This window comes from Aythya ferina (genome assembly GCF_964211825.1).
Source record: "Aythya ferina genome assembly, chromosome: 25".
In the NCBI taxonomy this organism is placed as follows: domain Eukaryota; kingdom Metazoa; phylum Chordata; class Aves; order Anseriformes; family Anatidae; genus Aythya; species Aythya ferina.
In genome coordinates, this window is record NC_140323.1 from 2,155,323 (window position 1) to 2,178,187 (window position 22,865).

Here is a 22,865-nt window from a genome sequence, read left to right on the forward strand (position 1 = left end):
TCCGGTTGACCCATAAACGTTCAAGGAAACAAGCATAACCGCTGGAAAGGGAGGGAGAGGAAGGGCTGTAGGTGTTGGCCACATGTCTTCAGAGCCTGAGCCGGGCTCCAGCTGAAGATGCTATTATGCTGCAGTAATTTCCCTGGAAAAAAAAAAAAAAAAAAAAAAAAAAAAAACAGGCTTGGAGATCTCCTCACTGTTCCTGGGAAGTGCTTCATGACCAGAAGGGTGTGGATTCATGGCTGGGCCAGCCACTGGGGGGGCTGCGGGGTTGAAGCTTTTGCTGTTACTTTACAGAGATGTCATGAACGACACTGAGCGACTCGAGAGAGGAGGCTCCCACCCCTGGCAGCCAGCGCTGCCCCCTCCCTCGCTGCCTTCCCCCCCCGGCAGCCCCGGGCCCCGCCGGGCTCCTCCGCCGGGGCTCGTGTGCCATCCAGCGGCCGGGGGCAGGGAGAGCCGCGCCCGGCGGCCCCGGGGGATGGAGTTTGGGGCCCGACGGGACGCGGGGGGACCGGAGGGAGCCCGGCGGGGGGAATAGGGCTCCGGTGGCACCGGCTCGGTGCGGCACAGAGGGTGCGGGGAGCAGCCCGGCAGAGGGGCACGGCCCCGGTTAACGCGCACGCGGCGGGGCTGCCGCGGTGCTAAGCTCGGAAACGGAAATGGCGGGGGGGAGCCGTGGTCGGGGAGACTGCGGGGGCTGGTAACGGGGCCGGTAACGGGGCCGGTAACGGGGCTGGTAACGGGGCTGGTAACGGGGCCGGTAACGGGGCCGGTAACGGGGCTGGTAACGGGGCTGGTAACGGGGCCGGTAACGGGGCCGGTAACGGGGCTCACCGGGAGCCGGCGGCACCGGGCGGTCGGGAGCGGCCCCGCCAGCACCGCCGGCACCGGGGCACACCGGGACCCGTGCACAGCGGCACCGAGCACCGCGGGCACCGGGACCGGGACCGGGCCACACCGGGCCCCGCGCGGCCACGCCCCCCGGCCACGCCCCCTCCCGGTTCCCGCGGCACCGCCCCGCTCAGCGGCGTCCCGTAACCACGCCCCCTTCGTCTAGGCCACGCCCCCTCCGTTGACCACGCCCACTCACGCCGGCCCCACCCCCCCGGCGCGCTGCGCGGTGACGCAGTCGGTGGGTGGGCGGGCGCGGTGCGGGCCGGGCCGCGCCGTGCCGGGGGATGCGGGGCGCGGGGCCGGGCGCGGGGCCCCCCCGCGGGGCGCTGCCGCGGGCCCTGCCCCTGCTGCTGGCGGCGCTGTGCGCGCTGGGGGCCGCCGCTGCCGCCTCCGAGCCCTGCTCCGCGCCCTGCTCCTGCCGCCGCGGCCTGCTGGACTGCAGCCGCCACCGCCTGCCCGCCGGGCCCGGCCCGCGCAGGATCCCGCCGCTGCCCGCCGGCACCACCGCGCTGTGAGTCCGGGGAGCGGCGGGGCCGGGCCGGGCCGGGCTGGGCTGGGCTGGGCTGGGCGGCACCGGTCGGGGCCCTGCGGTGGTGCGGTGAGGCCGGGCTGGGCCTAACGGGCCTGCGGCCGCCTCCCGGGGCAGCGGGCGGGGCCCCGGGCACGGCTCTGCCCGCGGCGGGGCTCGGTGTCCCCGTTCCCCCCCCCTCCTCCCCGGGCCTGCTGCAGGCCGCAGGCCCTCCCGGCGGCGCCTCGGCCTGGGCCTCGCTTCCCACTGGGATCCCTGCGGGCCACCCCCCCCCCTCCCCGGGCCGTGCCACCGCTGCTGCTGCTTCGGAGCCGAGGGGTTGGGGTTGGGATTGGCAGCCCTGGGTTAGGGCCGCGGGTACCTGAGCACAGTCCCCAGGGCCCAGGCAGGGCGCCCCCGGCCGTTACTCAGCACTGCCCGAGCCGTTTGTCCCCTGGGGGGGGGATAAATCCCCGCTGCTCACGGGAGTTCCCGGGCCCTTCTGGAGCCAGCGAGGTTCCTAGGCCAGAGCTGTCCCCAGCACGGCGGGGGGACGGGGCTGCAGGCAGCATAAAGTGGGCCTGGCAGAGCAGAGTGCGTGCAGCTGGCTCCAGGGGTCCCTTTTGGCAGGACTTGAGGAGTCTGAGCTATGCCAAAAGCTGGGCATGCATAAGGAAGTTTGTCACTGCACTGCTGTGTGCTGGTTTAGTAGCTCTCTTCTTTCCCCATACGATAATCAATCAGAAACATCGAAGAGGAGACATAGAGCTCAGCACAGAAATGCAGTTAACTCGTCTCTTAAAATATTTCACCTTTAGAAAGGTAGGAGGATATCTTAGCGCTTGTCAGGGCCTGGAGAGGTGAGCTGGGGGTTCATCAGGTGGCTGATGAGCAAAGCGCTATCTGTTGTGTTTGGGAGCGAGCTTTCAAGCTTCGAGGGGCTCGCGTCTTTCTGCAGGCCAACAGAGGGTGTGCTGCAAACTGCTTGGCGCAGGCTGCGCTGGGAAGAAGTGGTGTTGGCGCTGTGCTAAGTTATGCAATCTGCCATATGCTGCAAACAATAATTAAGTGTATATTCTCTGTTGTGGCTTCCAGGATTTTGGCACACGAAGCATGTGGGGGGGGGGAATTTTTTCTTCCCTAAGACAGCTCTAGCAGTTCTGACTCTAAATGAGCCGTAATGCATAAAAGCTGTTTAAAATTAATCAAAGCTTTTTTTTTTTTCCTCACATGAAAAAGTCCCTAATGGGCTTTTCCCCCTCAGTTCTCGTTTCACCTAACTTTATGGACTGAAAGTTCTTGTTTTCCATAACTCTCGAGCTGCTTGCAGCTGATGTTACCACCAGTTCAGCTCAAAATGAATGTTTAGGTGATTTTAGATGCGATACCAGCTGAGTCTCTGAAACACAAGTTCTGCATGTTTGCTGTATGTCCTCTGTAAGGTGGGCCCTGCGGTAAAGGCCCGAGTGCTTGTAGAATAACAGGGCTGCTCTGGTGTCCTGCTGCTTCAGGACATGGGAATTTGGTTCTGTGTGTGAAAGCCAGAAACGTAGCCATGTGGATGTCTGATTTGTATGTTTATAGATCGATCATTCGATGTTTTTCAGTTAGTATTTAGCCATCCATCCTATTTTGAAAAGGAAAGCATCAGTAACAGCAACTAGATAGAAATAACGCCCAAGCTGCTTTAGGTATGAGCTCTGTGCAGAACTTCTTGAAAGGGGACCTGACAAAAACGGTGGTGTAGTCCCAACGTGGTTAGTACTTGGGGCATGCTTCTCCTGGGTGCTCCAAATCAAAATCCTCATCTCTGGGTTGTTGGTAAGGCCTCTGGCAGGGTTCCTGGTTGCTGGCAGACCCATTGACCAGGGCGTTAGGGGTGGTCGTGGAAGAAAAGAAAGCATTCACGTGGCCTGCTGACTTTCCGGCTTGTATTAGCTGAGATCTTTTGGGGTACAGTTGGGCATCTCTCGGATCCTGTCCACGATGGGGTGTGTGTGTGCTGCAGGGCAGAACGGGTGCGTTTCTCTGGGGATGGCATCAGTCAGCGGCCTCATGGAGAAATAACTGGCATGCTGAAAAGCTGTCTTAGAAGAACAGGTTGCTGCATTACCATAATGGCCCAATTAAACCCCGTGGGAATTAAAATGTGGTTTCTTTTTGTCATTTGTAACTGAATTCTGGCTTTTATGTCACCGTTTCTTTATTACAAATGGCAAATCTTGAGCAAATACACACAACAGGACTTCAAAATCGTTACCTTTTTAAAGCTAAAGCCAGGGATTACCTTGAACGTCACACTATTGCTGTGCTACTTAAGCCAGTGCTGAGTGCAGTGGAGAGATTTCTCACCATTTCCCAAGGTTTTAGTAACTCCCTGCCAGAACTGCCCCCAGCTCCCAGTGGGCTGCCCAGTGCGAGGCCGTCCCGTGCCCTGCACATGCTGCTGACCGACCCTGTGGATCCTTGCTGTGCCCAGCGAGGGCTCAACCCATTCTGGGTCCCCCTCCTCAGCAGGGGCATTGCCAGCTCTGTCTTCACCCCATATCCTTCCTGGAGAGCCTCACAGCCGGCTCTCGGTGTAGCTGGAGCTGTCCCCGGGTCCAGAGCGCAGGATGTGCCCGTGGTGCTGACGCCGAGCGTGCTCACCAGCAGAAAAACTGATGGTGGCAGGTTATGTTTTAGTGTTTTTAGTAGTGGTAGTTCTGTTCCTAAAGGGTGACCGCCTTCTGTGCCAGCCCTGGCTGATGGAGTTAAAACCAGCCGCGGTGCGAGCCCCTGGGGAGGAATTAACCAGGAGGTGAGCAGCTGTTGCTGGAAACGGCTCGCTGCGACCCTGTGCGTGGGGGCAGAATTGGAAATGGTGTGTCCATGGTGTCATGCCCATGGGCAGGCACAGCTCGCTGCCCCCGGCGGGCTCCCCGAATTATTGGGCAGGGGTCAGGTGCATGCGCGCTGTGCTCCCTGCGGCGAGGGTACCGGCAGCGTGCTGCGCGCCTGCTCTCAGCGTTGGCCTCGTCCAGCAAGCAGAGATGCTGGGGCTGTCAGCACAAGTGTCTGCGACTCATCTCTGTGCTGGGCTAGTGCCAGAGAGGCGTCAAAAAGCCTAGTTTGTTTTGCAGAACGGAGTGCCATCTCGAATAACTCCTCTTTTTTCTCTAGGGATTTAAGCCATAATCATCTGCTGTCATCCAACTGGAGCATCGATTTATCCGTTCGCACGCTGCAAGAAGTGTAAGTTGCTTTTTATGATAAGCTGAAGGTTTCCTCCGTGATTCTAATGAGCGCATTTCATTGCATATCTAGAAGTCTGGTCTGACGTGCAGAAATATTTAATGCTGGTTAATTAAAAATGGATGCTTTGCTGGCAGCAAATTGTATGGAAAACTGGTGTTTTGTGTGCAGAATGCTTTTTCGTAAAAGTTTAGCAGGCCAATATGTTAAAAAGAAATGAGCTGTTTGTTTTCGCTATGGCCGGTCTGAAGTTAAAGAGAAGTAATAGTAACTGTTAAAAATGGTAAGAACTTGTGTGCTTCACTGTTACATTTTTGAAGTTATTAGGATTTAAGCTCTTAACCAGTTTTGTTAACGACTATTATTAACATTAAATTGTTAAATGTCTTGTGATACGAGTTTTCTGCTGTATATGGAAGGGTTTTTCTCTGAGGTGTCAGTAAAGATTTTTTTTTTTTTTTAACTTTTCTTTAAGGAAAATGAATTACAATGAGCTAAGTGAAATTCCTTATTTTGGAGAAACAACTTCAAACATAACTCTGCTCTCATTGTAAGTAGCAGCTTGTCTGCCTTTTTCTTGTTTTAACAAAAGTAAGAATTTTGCTATCGAGTTGTAGGAAAGCATTTGTTTTGTCTGAAATGCTACTCCTCTAAAGTGCTGTAGGGAATATGTAAGCACTCTTTAAAGAAATACAAATCAGTTAGACAATCAAGTCACCCTAAATTACCAACAAAATGCAGTCCACCAAGACGGGCAGCTTTGAAGGGGAGGGATTCAGTCTGGCACTGACAGTTCCCATGAGATACAGCCCTGTTACAGTCCCCAGAACTTGAATCTATTTCTATGTCAGGGTGGCAGATCGGTCTTGGATTTTCAGTGCTGCTTTAAGAATTAATGTTCTGCAGTGCGTGCTGCCTTTCCCATGTAAGGGACTCACTGGTGATGTTGGTAGACAGAATCCTGTAGCTGTAAAGCCACGCAGTGGGCAGGATGGGATGTGATGGTAACCAGCTCTGTTGCTTATGTTTTTCAGGGTACACAATACCATTCCAGAAATAAATGCTGAGCAGCTCCAAGTTTACCTTTCATTGGAAAATCTAGACCTGAGTTCTAATCTCATTTCAGAAATTAAAGCTGCTTCTTTTCCACGGATGCAACTAAAGTACCTGTAAGTGTGAGCGGTCTGCCATGCCTGGGGCTTCTGTTTCCTCAATGTTGTTGAATTCCTCATCTACCCTAGGTTACTGTTTTAGTGCAGGCCGCCTTGTGTGGCTTTGAACTGCTAGGAGCACTCAATGTAGCTACAAATGTGCTTGAAATTAAATACTTTTCATAGCAATCCGTATTGCTTTTTCCTCTGGTAGTATGGGAAACAATAACTGCTGTTACCAAAGTGCTGGCACTTCAGCCCGCAGGGACGTGGAATGATTTCAGCTCATCTTGTGTAGATTCCTGTTGACATTGTCTTAATCATGGCTAACTGAAGCATGGCATGCAGTCAAAATCAGCTCCTACCATGGATTATTTTGGGGAAAAAAATGATACAGCTTTCTGGTATGCTAGAACTCAGATTTCTGATGTGACATCACAATGAACTTGAGTTCTAGTGATAAGTGGTTGCTCCAACATGCTTGTGCAGTTTTGTTCATAAAATATTGCACATTCTAAAAGGCCTTTCTCCTCTTCTTTTGTAGGAATCTGAGTAACAACAGAATAACTACCCTAGAAGCAGGATGTCTTGATAATTTATCGAGCTCTCTAATAGTGGTAAAGCTGAACAGAAACAGGATTAGTGTGATTCCACCAAAGATCTTCAAATTGCCTCATGTGCAGTTCCTGTAAGTAGCGGTCTTGAAAGGTTAAAAAGATAGTGTTTACACTATCTCAGTATGTGTTCTTGACGGTCACAAAATGTTGCTTATTAAATACATCTGAACGTTTTTCTAACATCTTTATATAAGGGAACTGAAGAGGAACAGGATTAAAATAGTGGAAAGCCTTACATTCCAAGGACTGGAGTCCCTAAAATCTTTAAAAATGCAACGCAATGGGATTAGCAGACTCATGGATGGAGCATTCTTTGGCCTGAATAACATAGAAGAATTGTGAGTATACCCAGTCCTGGGATTTCTTTGTATAGGGTTCAGTCCTGTATTGCTACCCTCACACTGACTCTGTGCTGAAATATTGATGAGTGTCACAAGATGAGAGTTTATAGATCTGCATTTTCGCATTACGTTGATATAATATCTGGTTCTTTTAGAGGTGTAAAGATACTTTTTTCCACTTAGTGATCAAGAATGCTTTGTCACTGTCGATAGCTTTTTTGTGTGTACTTGTGAATATTTGTCAATTTTCTGATTTTAGCGTGCTTAGTTGAATCGCTTCTCCACTTTAGTACCAGTGGGATAGCAAATGCAGGAGTAGTCAAAACTCAGCACTTCTTGCTTTGCAAGAAAGCATTTGTGTTCTCTGTAACATGGGGTGGTTCTTTGTTAGGTAATGTTTTGACATAGCACAAGGGTATGCAATGCAACATTAGCAAAAGGCTTTTTTTTTTTTTTTTTTTAAAAAAAGTCATCTTTTAGGACAGACTGCAATTTCACTTCTGCTGCTGGATTTTTTGTGTACTTTTGTTCACTCTTGGTTTCCATGGAACGAGTATAATCATGAATTTCAAGTTCCGTAAGGCTTAATGTTAGTAAATCATTTCAACATCCACTAGGTAAAACTTTGTAAATGTGTCTTCATTTATTACCTGTTTTGCAAATGCTTTTCCATCTCTTTTCCTTAGAGAACTGGAACATAATAACTTAACAGAAATAAACAAGGGCTGGCTGTATGGTCTGCGGACATTGCAACAACTCCAAGTTAGCCAGAATGCCATTAGCAGGATCAGTCCAGATGCGTGGGAGTTCTGCCAAAGACTTTCAGAGCTGTAAGTTCTGGGCTGCTTTTCAGTGGGGATTTTGTAATGTTGCAAGTAATGTATTGGATAGTACACAGCAAGGGTGAGTTACTGAAGGAAGTACTCAATTTCTTTGTTAGGCCCATGGTGATGTTGTGTGTTTTACTTTTTTTTGTGTTCTACTAGAAATTTATCAAGATTCCATAGTTAATCAAGTTCAATAGTATCTTCCTAATTAATCCCCCCACTTGTCTTGCTCAATATTTTCAGAGACTTGTCGTACAACCAGCTAACTCGCCTCAAGGAATCTGCCTTTGTGGGACTTGGTTTATTGGAGAAACTAAACCTGGGTGACAATCGCATTAGTCACATTGCTGATGGTGTGTTCAGAGGTCTGACGAATCTTCAGATCTTGTAAGTACAGAAAACCTCTAGCTAGAATCTCAATTTAATTCAGCAACACTTCTGGAAGTAATGATGATGAATGTGGTACTCGGTATGCTGAGATAACAGAATCCTGGCTTAGTGTGCTGATGAGAGGCGGTGTGATGACCTTAAGCACTCGGCTTTGTATCGTACCAGTTCTGAGCAGCTGTGGATAGGCAGCTTGTAGGACTGCCAGTCTGGACCTCTCTCTATTCCAGGTGGTTTTCTTAAGGCTGGGTAACTATGAAACCACATGGTGAATCCTGCACAGTCACAGAAAGTGCTGTTTAGCCCACCCTGTGTGTGAGCTGAAGTCAGGCAGGGTGTAGGAGAGGAGTAGGATTACTTGCCATCTGAGGCACAGCTCTGCTTTTGTCAGGACTCCTGTTACCAGCTGCAGCTCTTCAATATTTTTTTTATAAAACTCAGTGCTGGCTTTTAATAATAATAAAAACACTTCCCAAGTGGATCTGAAAACTTGTAATCATCCTAAACAATGGTAGCTGAGAAAGGAGTGTAAGTTTATAGCCCCTGTGTCAGTTCATTAAATAAATACTTAAATAAGCAAACTTATCAGACCTATGTAAGCGGTCATATTCTGTTAGCCTTAACGCAGCCTTTTAATGGAATAATTAAAACTAATTTCTTAGATCTAGAGTAGAATGAAAAAGAACGAGAGCGGATTAATTAATAGGTTTTCCTGGGCTCCTGAGGGGCTATAAACAGCTGAAAAGCTGGCCGTTTGCTTCAGGGCTGGAATGTGCGGGACAGGGCTGTGATGACAAACAAAGCTCCAAGCATTCGTGCCCAGCCAAGCATAAGGAGCCAGCTCCTCAGCGCACACAATGAGGGGCTTTTCTTTTGGGTTGCTCACTCGTTTTGCTAAGTGGTTGGAGTAGCGGAGTGTAAAAATACTACAAACTAGATACTGTGGTGCTGTCGGCTTACCTCCATTGTTGCTTGTATACGATTTGTTTCAGTGCTAAGGCTGACATAAATATTTCTTTGTAGGTTCAGCTCCTGTCACTATTCTGCAAGGTAGCCTTAATAATCTAGAACAAACTGTAAAAACTGTATATAAACCACAAGGTAATAAGAGCAAAGTAAGATGGAAGGTGTATCAAAGAATAACACTGAGGATCTGAAGTTCTAAATTCTAAAACATTCATTACTTTTTAATATTTTAGCTTGCCACTGATACCACTCATGCATTCACAATCTAAAACTCTGAAGCAGACCTGGAGAGAATTATAGAAACTACTTTTAAATCACAAGAACAAGCAACTAGGAAACAAATTAGGCATGTTACTCATCTGGTCATTTTTCTCAGTAGATGATTCCAATGTCCAGTACATTAAACTGAATACTTCTCAAAGAGGAAAAATCTTAACGTGAGAAAGCTTCAGGGCTGTATTCCAATCCTTGCAATACCTGAATTGTGGAATTACAAGCACTCTTTTCTTTTTGTCCTAATCTTTAAAGTACATGTATTGTGGAAGTGTCTCCTCCAAGGTATTAAAAACAAGCCATCTGTCTTTCAAAGTAAGACAAATAAGACAACGTGTTACCACTGACAACATCCCAGAGGTTGATCCCAGTCTCTCCCAGAATAGTAATCTACACCTTTTACAATCTCACGCAAGGACAAGTAGATGCTGCGTGTTTCTACCACCAGCAGAAGGAAAGAAGCATTTCCATGAGATGACACGTACACGTGTATAGGTAGTTAGCTTTCTGTGTCATAACTTGTTCAGAAACTTCATCGAGCTGATCCATATAATATCTGATAAAGCGCAGCAGAGACTACTTTCCATCAGTGTACCTCTAAACACACAACGATCTGCAATTCTGTGTGTGGTTGTATTAGGACAGATGAAAACTGGCTTTATCAGAAACTCTTTGCTCAATCCATGCCATTCCAGCTAAAAATACTATTGGATTTATTTCGCCTTCTCTCTAACAAGCGTGTAATTCTCTACAAACAGTGCTGCTATATTGCTTTTTCTGCTCAGGCCGCTGTTCTGTGTGAGGGGCAGAAGAGCTGTGCAGAGGTCAAACAGAAATCCCATTAGCTGCTAACAAGATCTGTGAGCAGAATATCAACTTCATGCTGAAAATCTACTACATTGTGCTTGGCAGCCTTGCGCTATAACCTGTGTGTAATCTCTTAATATGCTAATGCCATTATAAGCCTGTTACTCGGGAAGATTAATGCTGGTGGTGTACTGGTTAATTCACTTACATGAACCGACTTCAGGAGCCTCTCCTAGCTTCTGGTAAACAGCCCATCACATGGCAACTGCGAGTCAGACTGGGTCTGTCCTTCAATACCACATCAAGAATTTGTACTTCAGGGTTTGTTTGTGGTTCTGTCTGAGGCACTGATCTCCAACAATCCTGTTTTCCCTTGCATCTCTGAAATGCAATAGTCACCCTCTGACAAACGTGGTTCTATATGAGTTGTGATGCCTGCCCCAGAACACCATTACCAGGCACAAGTAACAGTCAGATCTCTTCCATAGCTAAGCACAAGCAGTGGTCACAGTGATGTTGCAAGGTTTGTAATCAGGCTCTTCTGCTCCTGCAGGGACTTGAGGAACAATGAGATCTCATGGGCCATAGAAGATGCAAATGAAGCATTTGCAGGACTCAGCAGGCTGGATAAACTGTACGTATTACAAAACGTTGCAATGACAGTGCTTCTCAGGCAAGCAGAACAGAGCAAAAATGCAAGATAATAATTGTGAAATCAATGATATGAGGCAGAAAGACTTTCTAATTGGCAGCTGTAGTCAGTGTATTTCCCCTTTCGTGCTGTAACCTTCAGAGGTTTGGGTTCCATGGATCTGGATCATTTTATGGGACCATATTGAAGAAATTAAGCAAGAATATTTGACTGCATTTATTATTAGAATGGCACTGTCTTGTTGTATGGTGACTGTTACTTTTGTTTGCTTTAGTTTGGTAAAAGTTACAGTTTCTTGAGGGGAGGGGGTTGTCCAAATATGAGACAACACTGATTTAGCAGCTTTTCAGTACTTTGGCTGTGCACTTTGCATCTGGTGCTGTGTGCTTTGCAGGGAGCTATGCAATCCTGTGCAACTACAGACAATGTTTATAACAAATAGTAGGAGTGTGCAGTCTCAGGAACTAATGTGGTTGTGGCAGATTGGTATTAGGATATTATTGTTCTGCTCCCAAGTTCTGTTTATCGCTTTTCCATTCTGCTGGCTTGAATGATCTTCAGAGCCCATCTCAGACCCAGATCTCAAAGTTAAGGATTGAAAAGAAACACTATCTATAAGAAAATTAGATGAGCCTTCAAGCTCAGAAAATGGTATTCAGTCATTCATCTCTTCTAGAAAGAAGAAAACCTTAGTTAAACATCCTAGAGAAACTTCTTTTATGTCTTACTTATGAGCTCATACTGACATTCAAGCTGCTTTTTGGGCTTGGGGGGTGCTTGTCTTTCAGAATCTTGCAAGGAAACCAGATTAAATCAATTATGAAGAAAGCATTCTCCGGTCTTGAAAGACTTGAACATCTGTAAGTACTCTGCTTTGTGTAGAACTCCTAGTTGTTTATCAACTTCAGCCTTGTATTCTCCCTCAAATTTTCAAGAATTTAACTGAAGGTAGACTATGAAGTTACACTTACATTATTGTTCTTTGCTTAACTTGCAGAGATTTAAGCAACAACGCAGTGATGTCCATCCAAGAAAATGCGTTTGCACAGGCTCAATTGAAGGAGCTGTAAGTTTGACAGTTCTTTACAGATTCTGTATAATTCTTACCGTGTTAAGAATCCTTCAGCTGTTGCAGGATTAGCTGAAATTGACCGAAGTGCATCCCATTTTCATCCTGAAATATATAAAACAAAGCTAATCATTTATCAACTAAAAGGTATTGGCAGTATACTTGGCTTGGTTTAAGGTTTGATAAAAAATCTAAACATCCATTTCCTTAGTTGCAATTTAGTAGAAAAATGATTTTTTTTCTTGCAGTAGTGAACCATAAGTTCTTGTATCTTAGAATTTTGCTGCAAACTTGGAACACACTAGTATTTAGACAACATAAATGATTCATCAAGAGTCTTTCAGGGGGTTTAACAAACCCTATGTTTTCATTGTTCCCTTTTTTTGCCTAGGAAAGGGCCTTAAAAATCAAAACTCGACAACATTCTTTTAGTTGCTCATCTGATGCTTAAGCTGTTAGAGACTTGTGATCATCAGACATGTAAAGTATTATTTGAAGTGACCTTCACACCCAAGACTAATCCTAGTGTAACACAGTCATCTCTATGAGATAAAGTCTCTGAATATCATATAATCTGTTTTAAAACTGTTATCCAGTTAGATAATCTTGGCCATATGGACGGTTAGTCTGCAAGGTCTGACAGTTTGAGGAGGAAGGCGATGAGACACATTCTAGGTGTTAAAGACAAGACTTCGATTGCATTTTCTTATGTATCTTAAAAGTGAGAAATCACTGCTATGTATGGGCAAACAGCAGGTTGGAACTCTGGCTTGTGTGCCTCTAGTCTCACTGCAGATCTATCAGATTCATCTAAGTGGAAGATAATTTTCTGTTACAATACTGTTCTTTCTCTCCAATCAGTTATGTTCACATATAATATTTAAGAAACTTTGAAAGCACACAGTGAGGAAAAAGTTGACCAGTCATTGTTCCTCAATTTTCTTGTGGAGCAGAGAAGAAAACAATCTGCAGCAGATGCTTCTGTAAAACAAATCACTTTAATTCTTAAATATTTATTAGCTGGCATGAAAACAAATATTGAGACTTACACTCACTTCGTAATGTGTCTAGTTTGAGATACAGAGCTGCTCTGCAGTATTATGTCTTTTTATTTGCTTTAAAGAGAGACCATACGTACATACTTACAAGCTGCAGATCCAAGGCTAATTTCCTTACAATTAAAAAGAAATGTAAGGTTTTAATACTGATAGTAGAAGGATTCTTTTTTCCTGGATTGTTTAGCATCTATAACATGGTATAGTAAACATCCATGGGCATAAAAGAATACTGTAAGTCTTGTAATTTCTGGAAATATACACATTAAAGTTGTTTTGTGTGGTGAAATCACGTGTAGGACTGCGAAATACTTAAACTGTCATCGCACTTCCATTTTGCTTTGTTTCTGCAGGCTTTTGAACACCAGCAGCTTGCTTTGTGATTGCCAGTTGAAATGGCTGCCGCAGTGGCTCACTGACAGTCACTTACAGCAGGCTGTAAACGTTAGCTGTGCTCATCCTGAATGGTTAGCAGGACAAAGCCTTCTCAGTGTGGACCCTGATGACTTTGTCTGTGGTTTGTATTTTAAATTAATTTTGATATCAAAACATAACACAAATCTGTGCAGGTACCTTTCTGAAACCCAGTTGTAACACAGCTGGAGGTGCTTGGTCTTTAATTCTGTAAGACTGCGTTGGTTTCGTTTAGATTACTGTTAAGAACTGATCATGTTTCCATTCTTCTTGACTATAAATGTCTTTCTCTTTATACGAGCTATTTGGCACTTTCTTATTTGTTCCTGTCCCTACCAGCAAGGCGAGGATATTTAATACTCTGGTATATTTTCTGATGCTCTGTATCTCTAACATTTACCTGTCTCTGTGCCACCACGGTTTCAAATATACCTATTTCTGTAACAAAACTGTGAAGATGGAAAACTGAGAGACTCTTCACACAGAATCACGTGTGAAGTCTGTGGCAGGCCTGGAAATAGTCTGGTGTTCTGTTTTCCAGATGAACGGTTTAACAACAGTTACTTGTGTTTGCATAATTCTTTCATTCTTTTGGTGGCAAAGGCTACAATACCATCATGTAGGCACAATCATCAACTTCCCTATACGAACGTTACCACCATTGTGCCTGACACTGAACATTGTGTACCTGTGAGAATGCCTTTGATGAAATAATAGGTATTGAAATAACTTCAGTGTGATAAGACGGTGCGAACTGCTAGCTTGCTATTCTTTATTTGTATAACTTAAAGACTCTTCAAGATATATAAACTCTCTGAAAGTAAGTCTTCAGTCTTTTATAAAATAACCTAGTTCTTCAGCCAAGCGTGGTCTTTGTTTGTAATCTAAATAGAGCAAGTTCTAGACAGTTGTAGAAATTGCAGGGTGCTGTTCAAGATCATGCTTCTGTATTGACCTCAGTGCTTTTCCTGTACTTCTGCCTGTGGTTCTAATCCTTTTTCTAGCTTGAAAATATGGAAATAACATAGATGTCCTGCTTGGGGTGCACATATTGTTCCTACAGGTTTCATTCTGCTTACACTGTCTTTTCAGTGAGTTTTCCCGCAAAATTAATTGCATGTTGGAGAGCAAAGTAGCTAATATTGGTGCTTTTCTTTTCAGATAACTTCCCTAAACCGCAGATAAGAGTACATCCTGAGACCACGATTGCTCTGCGAGGCATGAATGTGACTCTGACTTGCACTGCTGTGAGCAGCAGTGATTCACCCATGTCCACAGCCTGGCGTAAGGACAGTGAAGTCTTGTATGATGCAGAGGTTGAGAATTTTGCCAGGTATCAGCAGCAAAGTGGTGAGGTGGTTGAGTACACCACTGTCCTGCATCTTTTCAATGTCAACTTCACTGATGAAGGAAGGTATCAGTGCATTGTTACCAATCACTTTGGCTCCAACTATTCCAACAAAGCCAAGCTGACCGTTAATGGTAAGCAATAATAGTAACAAAGAAGAAATATGTTTAACCTGAAGTGTAACAAGTCTGTTTTTCATGTTTTCATTTTGATTTATAAAACCCAATAGATTTCCTTAATTCTCAGCTAGAGCAGGCTCAAAATAGCCTTGCAATAATGTCTCACTTGTAATTCAATGCATCAAACATCTCTTTATAAAGCAGATAAGTGAAACTGGCAGTGAAAGGCCTTCTGTTCACTTTTGAAAAGGGGCAGATATCTCCCATGCTTTCACTAGAACTGAATTGTTCATCTAGCTGAATGAAGGTAGAACTCTCTTAAACTAAAAGCTCCCTCTGCTGTCTCTTCATAACTAAGCACCTTCCCTGAGTGTTTGTAAAGCTAGGGAAGATTCAACTAAAAGTAAGTTGTGGGACTGGAAATAAACTGAAATATCAAATTATGAAGTCCCTTTTTTTTGGCTGTAACAGAGAATCCCTATTTCCCTTCAGAGAAGGGAGTTGAGAAGGCACTGTTTTTATCAGTCAGTAGACCACTGATCCCTATTGTGTTGGATAGCAGAGGTGCATGTGTTGCTTTTGCTTGTATAAAACAGATGGAAGTTTGCTTTCCCTATTACCAGGGAAGAGAAAGTGTGACAAAGGGCTCATGAAGAAGGCTAAAGCTTTCCCCTGTGTTTTCCCCATGAGAAATGCTATTGTTCAGATCATCTTAAATGAGCAGTGTAGGTGTTACATTTAAATTTGAAGGATAGGCTCTTAAAAGTGACCACTTCTAACATTTGTGCAGCTGTTAATAATCTGCCTTAACCAGGGAGAGCTACAGGTGTTCCAGATTTGTGTGTTTTCAGATATCCTGTGCTTTTGCTGCTTTTTTCCTGTTTCCGAAAATACTAAAGCTTTAGTATCCCCTTTGATCCAGAGCTGCCTTCCTTCCTGAAAACCCCCATGGATCTTACTATCCGTACTGGGGCTATGGCTCGGCTGGAGTGTGCTGCAGAGGGCCACCCTACTCCTCAGATCTCATGGCAGAAAGATGGTGGCACAGACTTCCCTGCTGCACGAGAGAGGAGAATGCACGTCATGCCCGAGGATGATGTGTTCTTTATTGCAAATGTAAAAATAGAAGACATGGGTATCTATAGCTGCATGGCACAAAACACTGCAGGCGGTTTGTCAGCAAATGCCACGCTGACTGTGTTAGGTAAGTGATGTGCTTATCTCTGCTGGCATGGATCATTTCACTTCTGCCTTTGGAACAGCGTCTCTGAACTGCTTTGGAGGGCTTTGAGGGCATTTGAATGCTGCACTCAGGACTTCTGAACAGCAAAGCTTTTTAGAAGCTAAGCTTCAGTGCTGACCAGTGAAGTTAGTGTGATCTTTGCAGGAGAGAATTGAGGGAGATACCTCAGCCCAGCAATGTAAATGAGAATTTTCGTTGTACTGGAACAAATCTAGTCACAGGCAGCATGAAACATGCTGAGTAATAATGGAAGGACAGTTCCTTCTAGAGTGCAGTCTTCTTTGGAGACACTTCTAACATTATGGTCATAGGCAAATTTAGAACTGGAATACATAAAGCAGAATGAGGCTAGCGTAATCTTCAGGATGTTTGCTGTACTTGCATTTGTTGCAGTGATCCATAGAATAACTGACGTCACAGGATTTCCTGAATCCTCTATTTTGTTGCTTATGTTTATGTTCAGGCTGTAAAGTCAGACTTAAAATCTCATGGAATACACCGTGGTGACACGGGGGTGCTTGCATAGTGAAGTTATCTTACTTTTTTTTTCCCCTCCTCTATTGCTACAGAAACTCCTTCCTTCATTAGGCCTCTAGAAGACAGAACAGTAACCCGAGGTGAAACTGCTGTCCTGCAGTGCATCGCTGGTGGCAGTCCTGCCCCTCGCCTCAACTGGACTAAAGACGACGGGCCTCTGACAGTCACAGAACGGCATTTTTTTGCTGCAGCCAATCAACTCCTCATCATCGTGGATGCTGGGTTAGAGGATGCTGGAAAGTACACGTGCATTATGTCCAACACGCTGGGCACTGAGCGTGGTCATATTTACCTAAATGTCCTGGCTTCCCCAAATTGCGATTCGTCCCAGAGTGGCATTGTCCATGAGGAAGATGGCTGGGCAACAGTAGGCATTGTGATTATCGTTGTGGTTTGCTGTGTTGTGGGAACGTCCCTGGTATGGGTTATTGTGATCTACCACATGAGAAGGAAGAATGAGGATTATAGCATCACTAACACAGGTAAAGTGCCAAAGCAGTGTGCTTCAGACATGTTTTTAATCCAAAACACTGAAGAGTGGTGATATTTCTGGTTTCGTTACAGCTGGATAAGATCAAAGCGTTAAAGATTTCCTTCTAAAATCTATTCAGGGATTTGCTCAAATTCCTTCATCCATTAGGGAAGAGGCGAGCTTAGGCTTTTATTTTTAAGTATCAGTAGTCTGTTTTATTCCTGACACACTAGATTTGTTCTGCATTGAGGGAAAACACTAATTTGAAAATCAATATTTGAGTTAACTTAAATGTTTTCAAGACCTGGAATAATGTGTGTAAATAGCTATTCTGTCCCTGTTAGTTTTGAGCTAGATATATGGATTTTTAATCACTGAGGTAGAGAGAACCATATGTGAGCTGAAGTTCTGCACTATATTGCTGTTGATGTGCATAATAGTGCTGATGCTACTTAGCTCTGAATGTCATCACTGTTAATTCTGCCTTGCAGAGGAGATGAACCTACCTGCAGACATTCCCAGTTATTTATCCTCCCAAGGAACTCTGTCGGAGCCTCAGGAAGGCTACAGTACCTCAGAGGCAGGAAGCCATCAGCAGCTTATGCCTCCAGCCGGTAGCTACGTGCACAAAGGCACAGATGGTAAGCCAAGTCCTCACATCTATCAATTGCACTCAGCAAGATGCCTCCAGTCCTCGTAGCTGGCAGCGGTGTTGCACAATGTAGGATAGTAGAGAAGGATGCCCTAGTAGAGTAGAAAGCTCCTCACTTTTCCTGGAGAAGAATTCAGGTTGATCATAAAGTTTCCATTGACTCTTTTGAGTTTGAGGCAGCTTTTGTTTTTCTTCCAGTGTTTGTTTATTTTCTGTGATCAAAGCTTCTGCTTTCCATGCAGATAGTTTAAGCTTCGGTTCAGCAATGTCTGGGCTCACTTCTGCTCTGCTCTCAGGGCCTTTGCGTGTAGATGTCATGACTGCCATCCTTCAACTCCCAGAGTTAGTACATTTTCCTCCAGAGGCTCTCTGCTTCAGGGTTTGTGATCTGTCCAGCAAGACAGGGATGCCATTAGAGAATTCTTAGGTTAAATGTCAAGGTAGGTTTTTATGCTGCTACGTTCCTTTGGAATCTTAAAAATAATAAGAAATAAAGGTGGAAACAAAGCTTGCGTGGAAGATGACTTGCTGTAACTTTTGTCCTTAGCATAAAATTACTGCCTCTGCTGGACGTCTGGTCAGCTGACTAAGATTACAACTGAAGGGTCTGCAGTACTTCCCTGCCCTGTTTGGACACTTTTCAGGATATTGATGTTGAATCTATAGAGATGTTTTACCATATAAATGCTGAGGAGCCATTCAGTCTTTATACAGCCTGGCTTCCAAAAGTGATCCTTCAGTACAAGTTTTTCCACATGCATTCCGTGATCTATTCCCTTCATCTGCAGCCCAGTCAGTCTCTAGAGCCTGTACCAGGAAAGGAGCTGAGAAGCAACTTGTCTCAGTCACCACTTTATCACCCAGTCTGAGACCAGAGCATAGCAGAGCACAGGTGTAGCCCAGGGTGCCTTGGTGAAACCTTTCAACACACAGACCTGTGCGGATAGCTTTGATTCCAGCGCTGTTTCAGCCTGGTGCCTAAGCTGGTTGGACCTGCTGGAGCCCTTCTGCCCTTGAAACAGGAAAGCAAACATGAGATTATTCTTTCACTCCTGTGGTTTTTTGTAATCAGCTTCTGAAAGGCTGTGCTATTGAGATTTGGGATGGTGACAAACAGAGCATTTCTCATGTGACTTCCTCGGTAAACAGTGCAGCTGAATACTCTGTTACTGTGTTACCTTTATACAGAGGCCTTTCAAACTGTGCTTCTATAATGCCATCCTAATCATGAAACCATCCTAATACGTGGAAGTCAATGGAATTTAAACATCCTTATTGCTTTGAGAGTATTTTGTTTTTCCTTGCTGTTTGCCAGGTGGTACAGCGCCGTTGGTGATCTGCTCAGACTGCTACGACAACGCAAACATCTACTCCAGGACACGCGAGTACTGTCCCTATGCCTACATCTCAGAAGAGGACCCCCTGGAGCAAACTCTCCCTAATCTCATGGTGCAGATGCCTAAGGAAACATATGCAGCACGCACCCAGCATGAACCCAGTACTCTTGATAATCTTTTAGCAGACAGAGACATGTCTGTCTTCCTTACCAACCATGACAGAATAAGTGAGAAGAAAATCTCTTCCCAGCATATTAATGGTGAGCATATCCTTTTCCTTTCTGATGTTTTGTATTCCCTGACACTGCTAGCCCTTGTTGTGCTGCCTTTCAGTGTTGGTTCACAGCTAATTTTACAAACGCCATAGTTTGTGGAGTAATTACTCTGTTAACCACTTGTTCTCAGAGCTAGCTCTGTTTGCATCCAATATCCAAGAGTTGAAGGGGGTGATGTTACTAAGGATGGTATTTCTTAATTCCTCTCTTAAAGCTTGTGAAATGTGATCCCTTGCATGTACTTCTCATGAACCCACTCCTGTTCATTTGCTAATTTTTCTTCCTCAGAACCCTTTCAGCTTCCTTTATGGGGAGTAAACAAAGATCTAGCGCTCTCTCATTCACACTTCCTGCATCAGCCGTCAGCCCGTGAGACCCCACGACCTCTTCGAAGCGAGGGCATTATTGACAGTGACCGGGAGCAAGCTGCTTCACCCCGACCTTGCCACAGGTTACGTGAACATAACTTTGATTTTAATAGGACACGGAACATTCATGACTATAGTGAAACCACGTAAGACACTCAAATGAAGTCTTGGAAGCAAATCCATACCGACCGACTTTTTGTATTTACTACCTCAGGACTAACCCCTAGGCCAAAGATGCTTTTGTACATGTGCCTACAATTACAGGCTGAGTAAACCAAGACAGACTCCCTCGAAGGAGGTGGCACATGCCCTTTTTGCTTGGATTCACCTGTACTGGAATGTGGGACGTACGCATGGCGATTAGTGATATCCACAAGAACAGTGTTAAAACATGGATCTTCTGGTGTTGGAGACAGCCTTTGTGTTGGTGCATGCTTTGAAAAGCTCTCAAGAATGCATAGCTATTTCACAGTACATTGTCTGCTCGAAAACAAATGTTCAGGGCCTCCTCATGGAATTCCCCAGTAATTGTAAGCATAAAACTCTTGGCCAGCTTTTTGTTCCTCAGACTATTGGCAAGCGTTTCTTACCAGTCTAACTTTGGGGCTTGTTTTCTCCTATGAATAATGGACTCTAGTTGTAAATAAATTTGCATTTATAAATATTTTGTATACACTAAGCATATAAATGTGTTGGCTGTAATGTAAATATATTTTTTATTATGCCAAAGTATGTATTATACTGTTAGTCTTGACAGCTGCATATCAAGCCATATTTTTTTTTTTGGTGGTATTGAAAGCTTGTTTCTGAGGGGGATAACAAATTCTTCGTTTTGGAAAGAAGTGAATTTGCTATAGATATGTGGTGCAACGGTGATACTGATGAATTTCATTGTCACATACAACTCTGTAGGCATTAAGCTTGCCTGACCTGACTGCAAGCTGATCAATTTCATTAGATTAGCAGAATTCCAAGTTTGGCACACTTCTACGTGGTGAGTGAGTCTCTCAATTTCTATATTAGGTTGCCTGTCTTTTCTAGGAGAGCATAAAGCCCAATGGACCCTGCATTAACGGCGTTAGCCTACACTACAGGCAGTTCTATACAACTTCTCAGAAGCTTTGTAAATAGCAAACAAAAAAAATAGTACACAACATGTTTCTTTTCATCTCTTAAAATAGCTTTAAGGTGGGAGCTTTGAGTGGTTTATTTCAGAAGTTTATCTAAGCTTTTATCTTTAAAAAGCTTTTGTGTTGTGTATGTTGCAGAGAGGTATATGTGTATTTTTCATAGCTGCCAGTTAAATGAACTTTTAAAAAGAATAATGTGATGAAGAACATTAGATAAATTGGAGAAGCATTGGGTAAATTATCTGTGAACTATACTGTGGATTTTCTGTTTCTTCTGCACAGCCAAGAGGCACGTGTCCTTTAAAACACTTGCGCCCTTTTCTTTTGTAAAAGATCAGGCAAAATTCTGGCCATATTGAGCTCTGTAATAGTTCCCTAGACCACAGGGTGGCAAAAAGGTGTAAGTATTTCACAGGTGAGCAGTGAAATAACATGGGGGAGAACCACTCTACTGAAAGTCTAGTACTGGATGAGAGAAGCAGAGGAAGCAAAGAAACTTCACTTGTTAGTGGTGCATCCCTGACAAAGTTAGGAGGAAGAACATTCTGAAGACTTCCTGAAAAGTTCTTCTAAGAAAATATTAACATATTCTACACAAAGGTATGACCCAGCAGCAGTGGGTTTTCAGCAAGTGTCTTGCATTCGGAGGTAGAGCGCTTCTGTGCTACGCTGTGTAGCCTTGCTTGAAGAGCAGGGGGCTTTCTTCCTGGTCATCGCTGTATCTTTCGGAGCCATAGGATATGCACTAGAGTGAAAACAGCTGCAAGGTATATTTTTATAAAGACAAAAGCCTTTTTGGACAAGCCTAAGAGAAGTATGTAGGGCTTCCTGTTGATCCATTCCTAAATAGAAGGGGGTGTGACTGCGTTATCAGATGCAGTCTTGCAGAATCACAGCTGAACCTTCTGAGGCTGTGGTTTAGCTGAGTGAAAGAGTGAGGAAGCGCTGGGAATAGTGATTATTTTCCCACAGCTCTTTGGGCATGAATAGTAGTCAGATCTATGCAAATGAGCAATTATTATTAATGGCTCTTACCATGTTTTGAAAACAGCTAGAGTGACTTTGGTAGCCAGCAGCTTTAGTAGGAAGAAGATGTAATTTTCCTTGACCTTTGGATAAAGTGGAGAAACAGGTGTGTTAAATTCTTTTTGACCTCTGACATCTGAAATATTTTAAAGGCTTACACGTAACATACATGCTAAAAGAAGAATTTGATGTTTGTTCCTTTCTGGTTTTATTTGCTCCAGGCTTTTCCTTCCCAGGTAGCATTTAAGACCGAGTGGTTATTTTCAATCCAAACTTGTTTCTGTTGCAGGAACTTTCAGTTTAAATTCAGATGAGAAAGGTCAGGTCGTGAAACTACAGCAGCAGCAAAGACGCATCCTTTTGGGCTGCTTGCTGCTTTACTCAGATGTTCAGAGGCTGATGTGACAGTTGCTTCTTAGTACGTGCAGTGCCATGGTTTCCCACGAGCAAGAAAGTGGCACCTCCACTGCTGCCTTGTCTCCCATCACCATTTGGCAAATGCTTCTTACCTTTTGTTTTCTTTCATCCTTCTCTTCTGTGGGGTTAAGCTAATGCAGATCTCTCAGCTGTCTCATTATAACTGTTGATTTGCATGGGGGGCATCCAAAACATCCAAAACCTTAGGTGTACTTAAGGCACAACTACCCAATATGATCATACTCGTGTTAGGTCGTTAAGATGTGCTTAGCCCAGAACAAGGCTTTAAAATTATGCTGTCTGCACCAGAACAAACTGAAGTCCCAGCTCTTGAAAGAATTTAGGAGCTGAAGCTGCACTGACGTCTGTGAAAGTACACGGACCAGTTGCATGCAGCTATTTACAGGTGAACATGCTGCGGTGCTTAACATTGTGGAAAAACTTACTTGGCAGACTTGCAGAAAAAAAAATCAGGTGTCTTTTCTTTACCCTTTCCTCCAGGAGGCGCAAAGAGCAGAGTGGCCGTTCTGTTTGCAGTAAATGGTGTCCTCAATCAATGCCAAAGTACTAACGGTACAGGAGCTGGGGTTCAGCGTGAGCAAAGATGCTCTTGTTCCCTGTTGCTACTTCCTAGTGTCTATTTATATTTTTTTCACATGAGAATGTATATTTTGTATAGCATGTGTAATATATGTTTGTCTATTGTAATATACCTTCATTCAATAAAATGCTGTATACATGGA

General features: G+C 44.6%; 1 protein-coding gene across 1 annotated transcript; it reads left to right on the plus strand.

The window, feature by feature from the left end:
* The first annotated feature begins 1,163 nt into the window (after window positions 1–1,163).
* LRIG2 (leucine rich repeats and immunoglobulin like domains 2) lies at window positions 1,164–22,865 on the plus strand. The gene is made up of 18 exons (XM_084498317.1): window positions 1,164–1,408; window positions 4,568–4,639; window positions 5,115–5,189; window positions 5,674–5,808; window positions 6,335–6,478; window positions 6,602–6,745; window positions 7,435–7,578; window positions 7,819–7,962; window positions 10,562–10,642; window positions 11,449–11,520; window positions 11,658–11,726; window positions 13,138–13,301; window positions 14,360–14,680; window positions 15,588–15,869; window positions 16,478–16,927; window positions 17,409–17,558; window positions 18,885–19,166; window positions 19,470–22,865. Exons 1-18 carry the CDS (start codon window positions 1,182–1,184, stop codon window positions 19,697–19,699), a joined length of 3,186 nt encoding a protein of 1,061 aa, XP_084354443.1. The 5' UTR covers window positions 1,164–1,181; the 3' UTR covers window positions 19,700–22,865.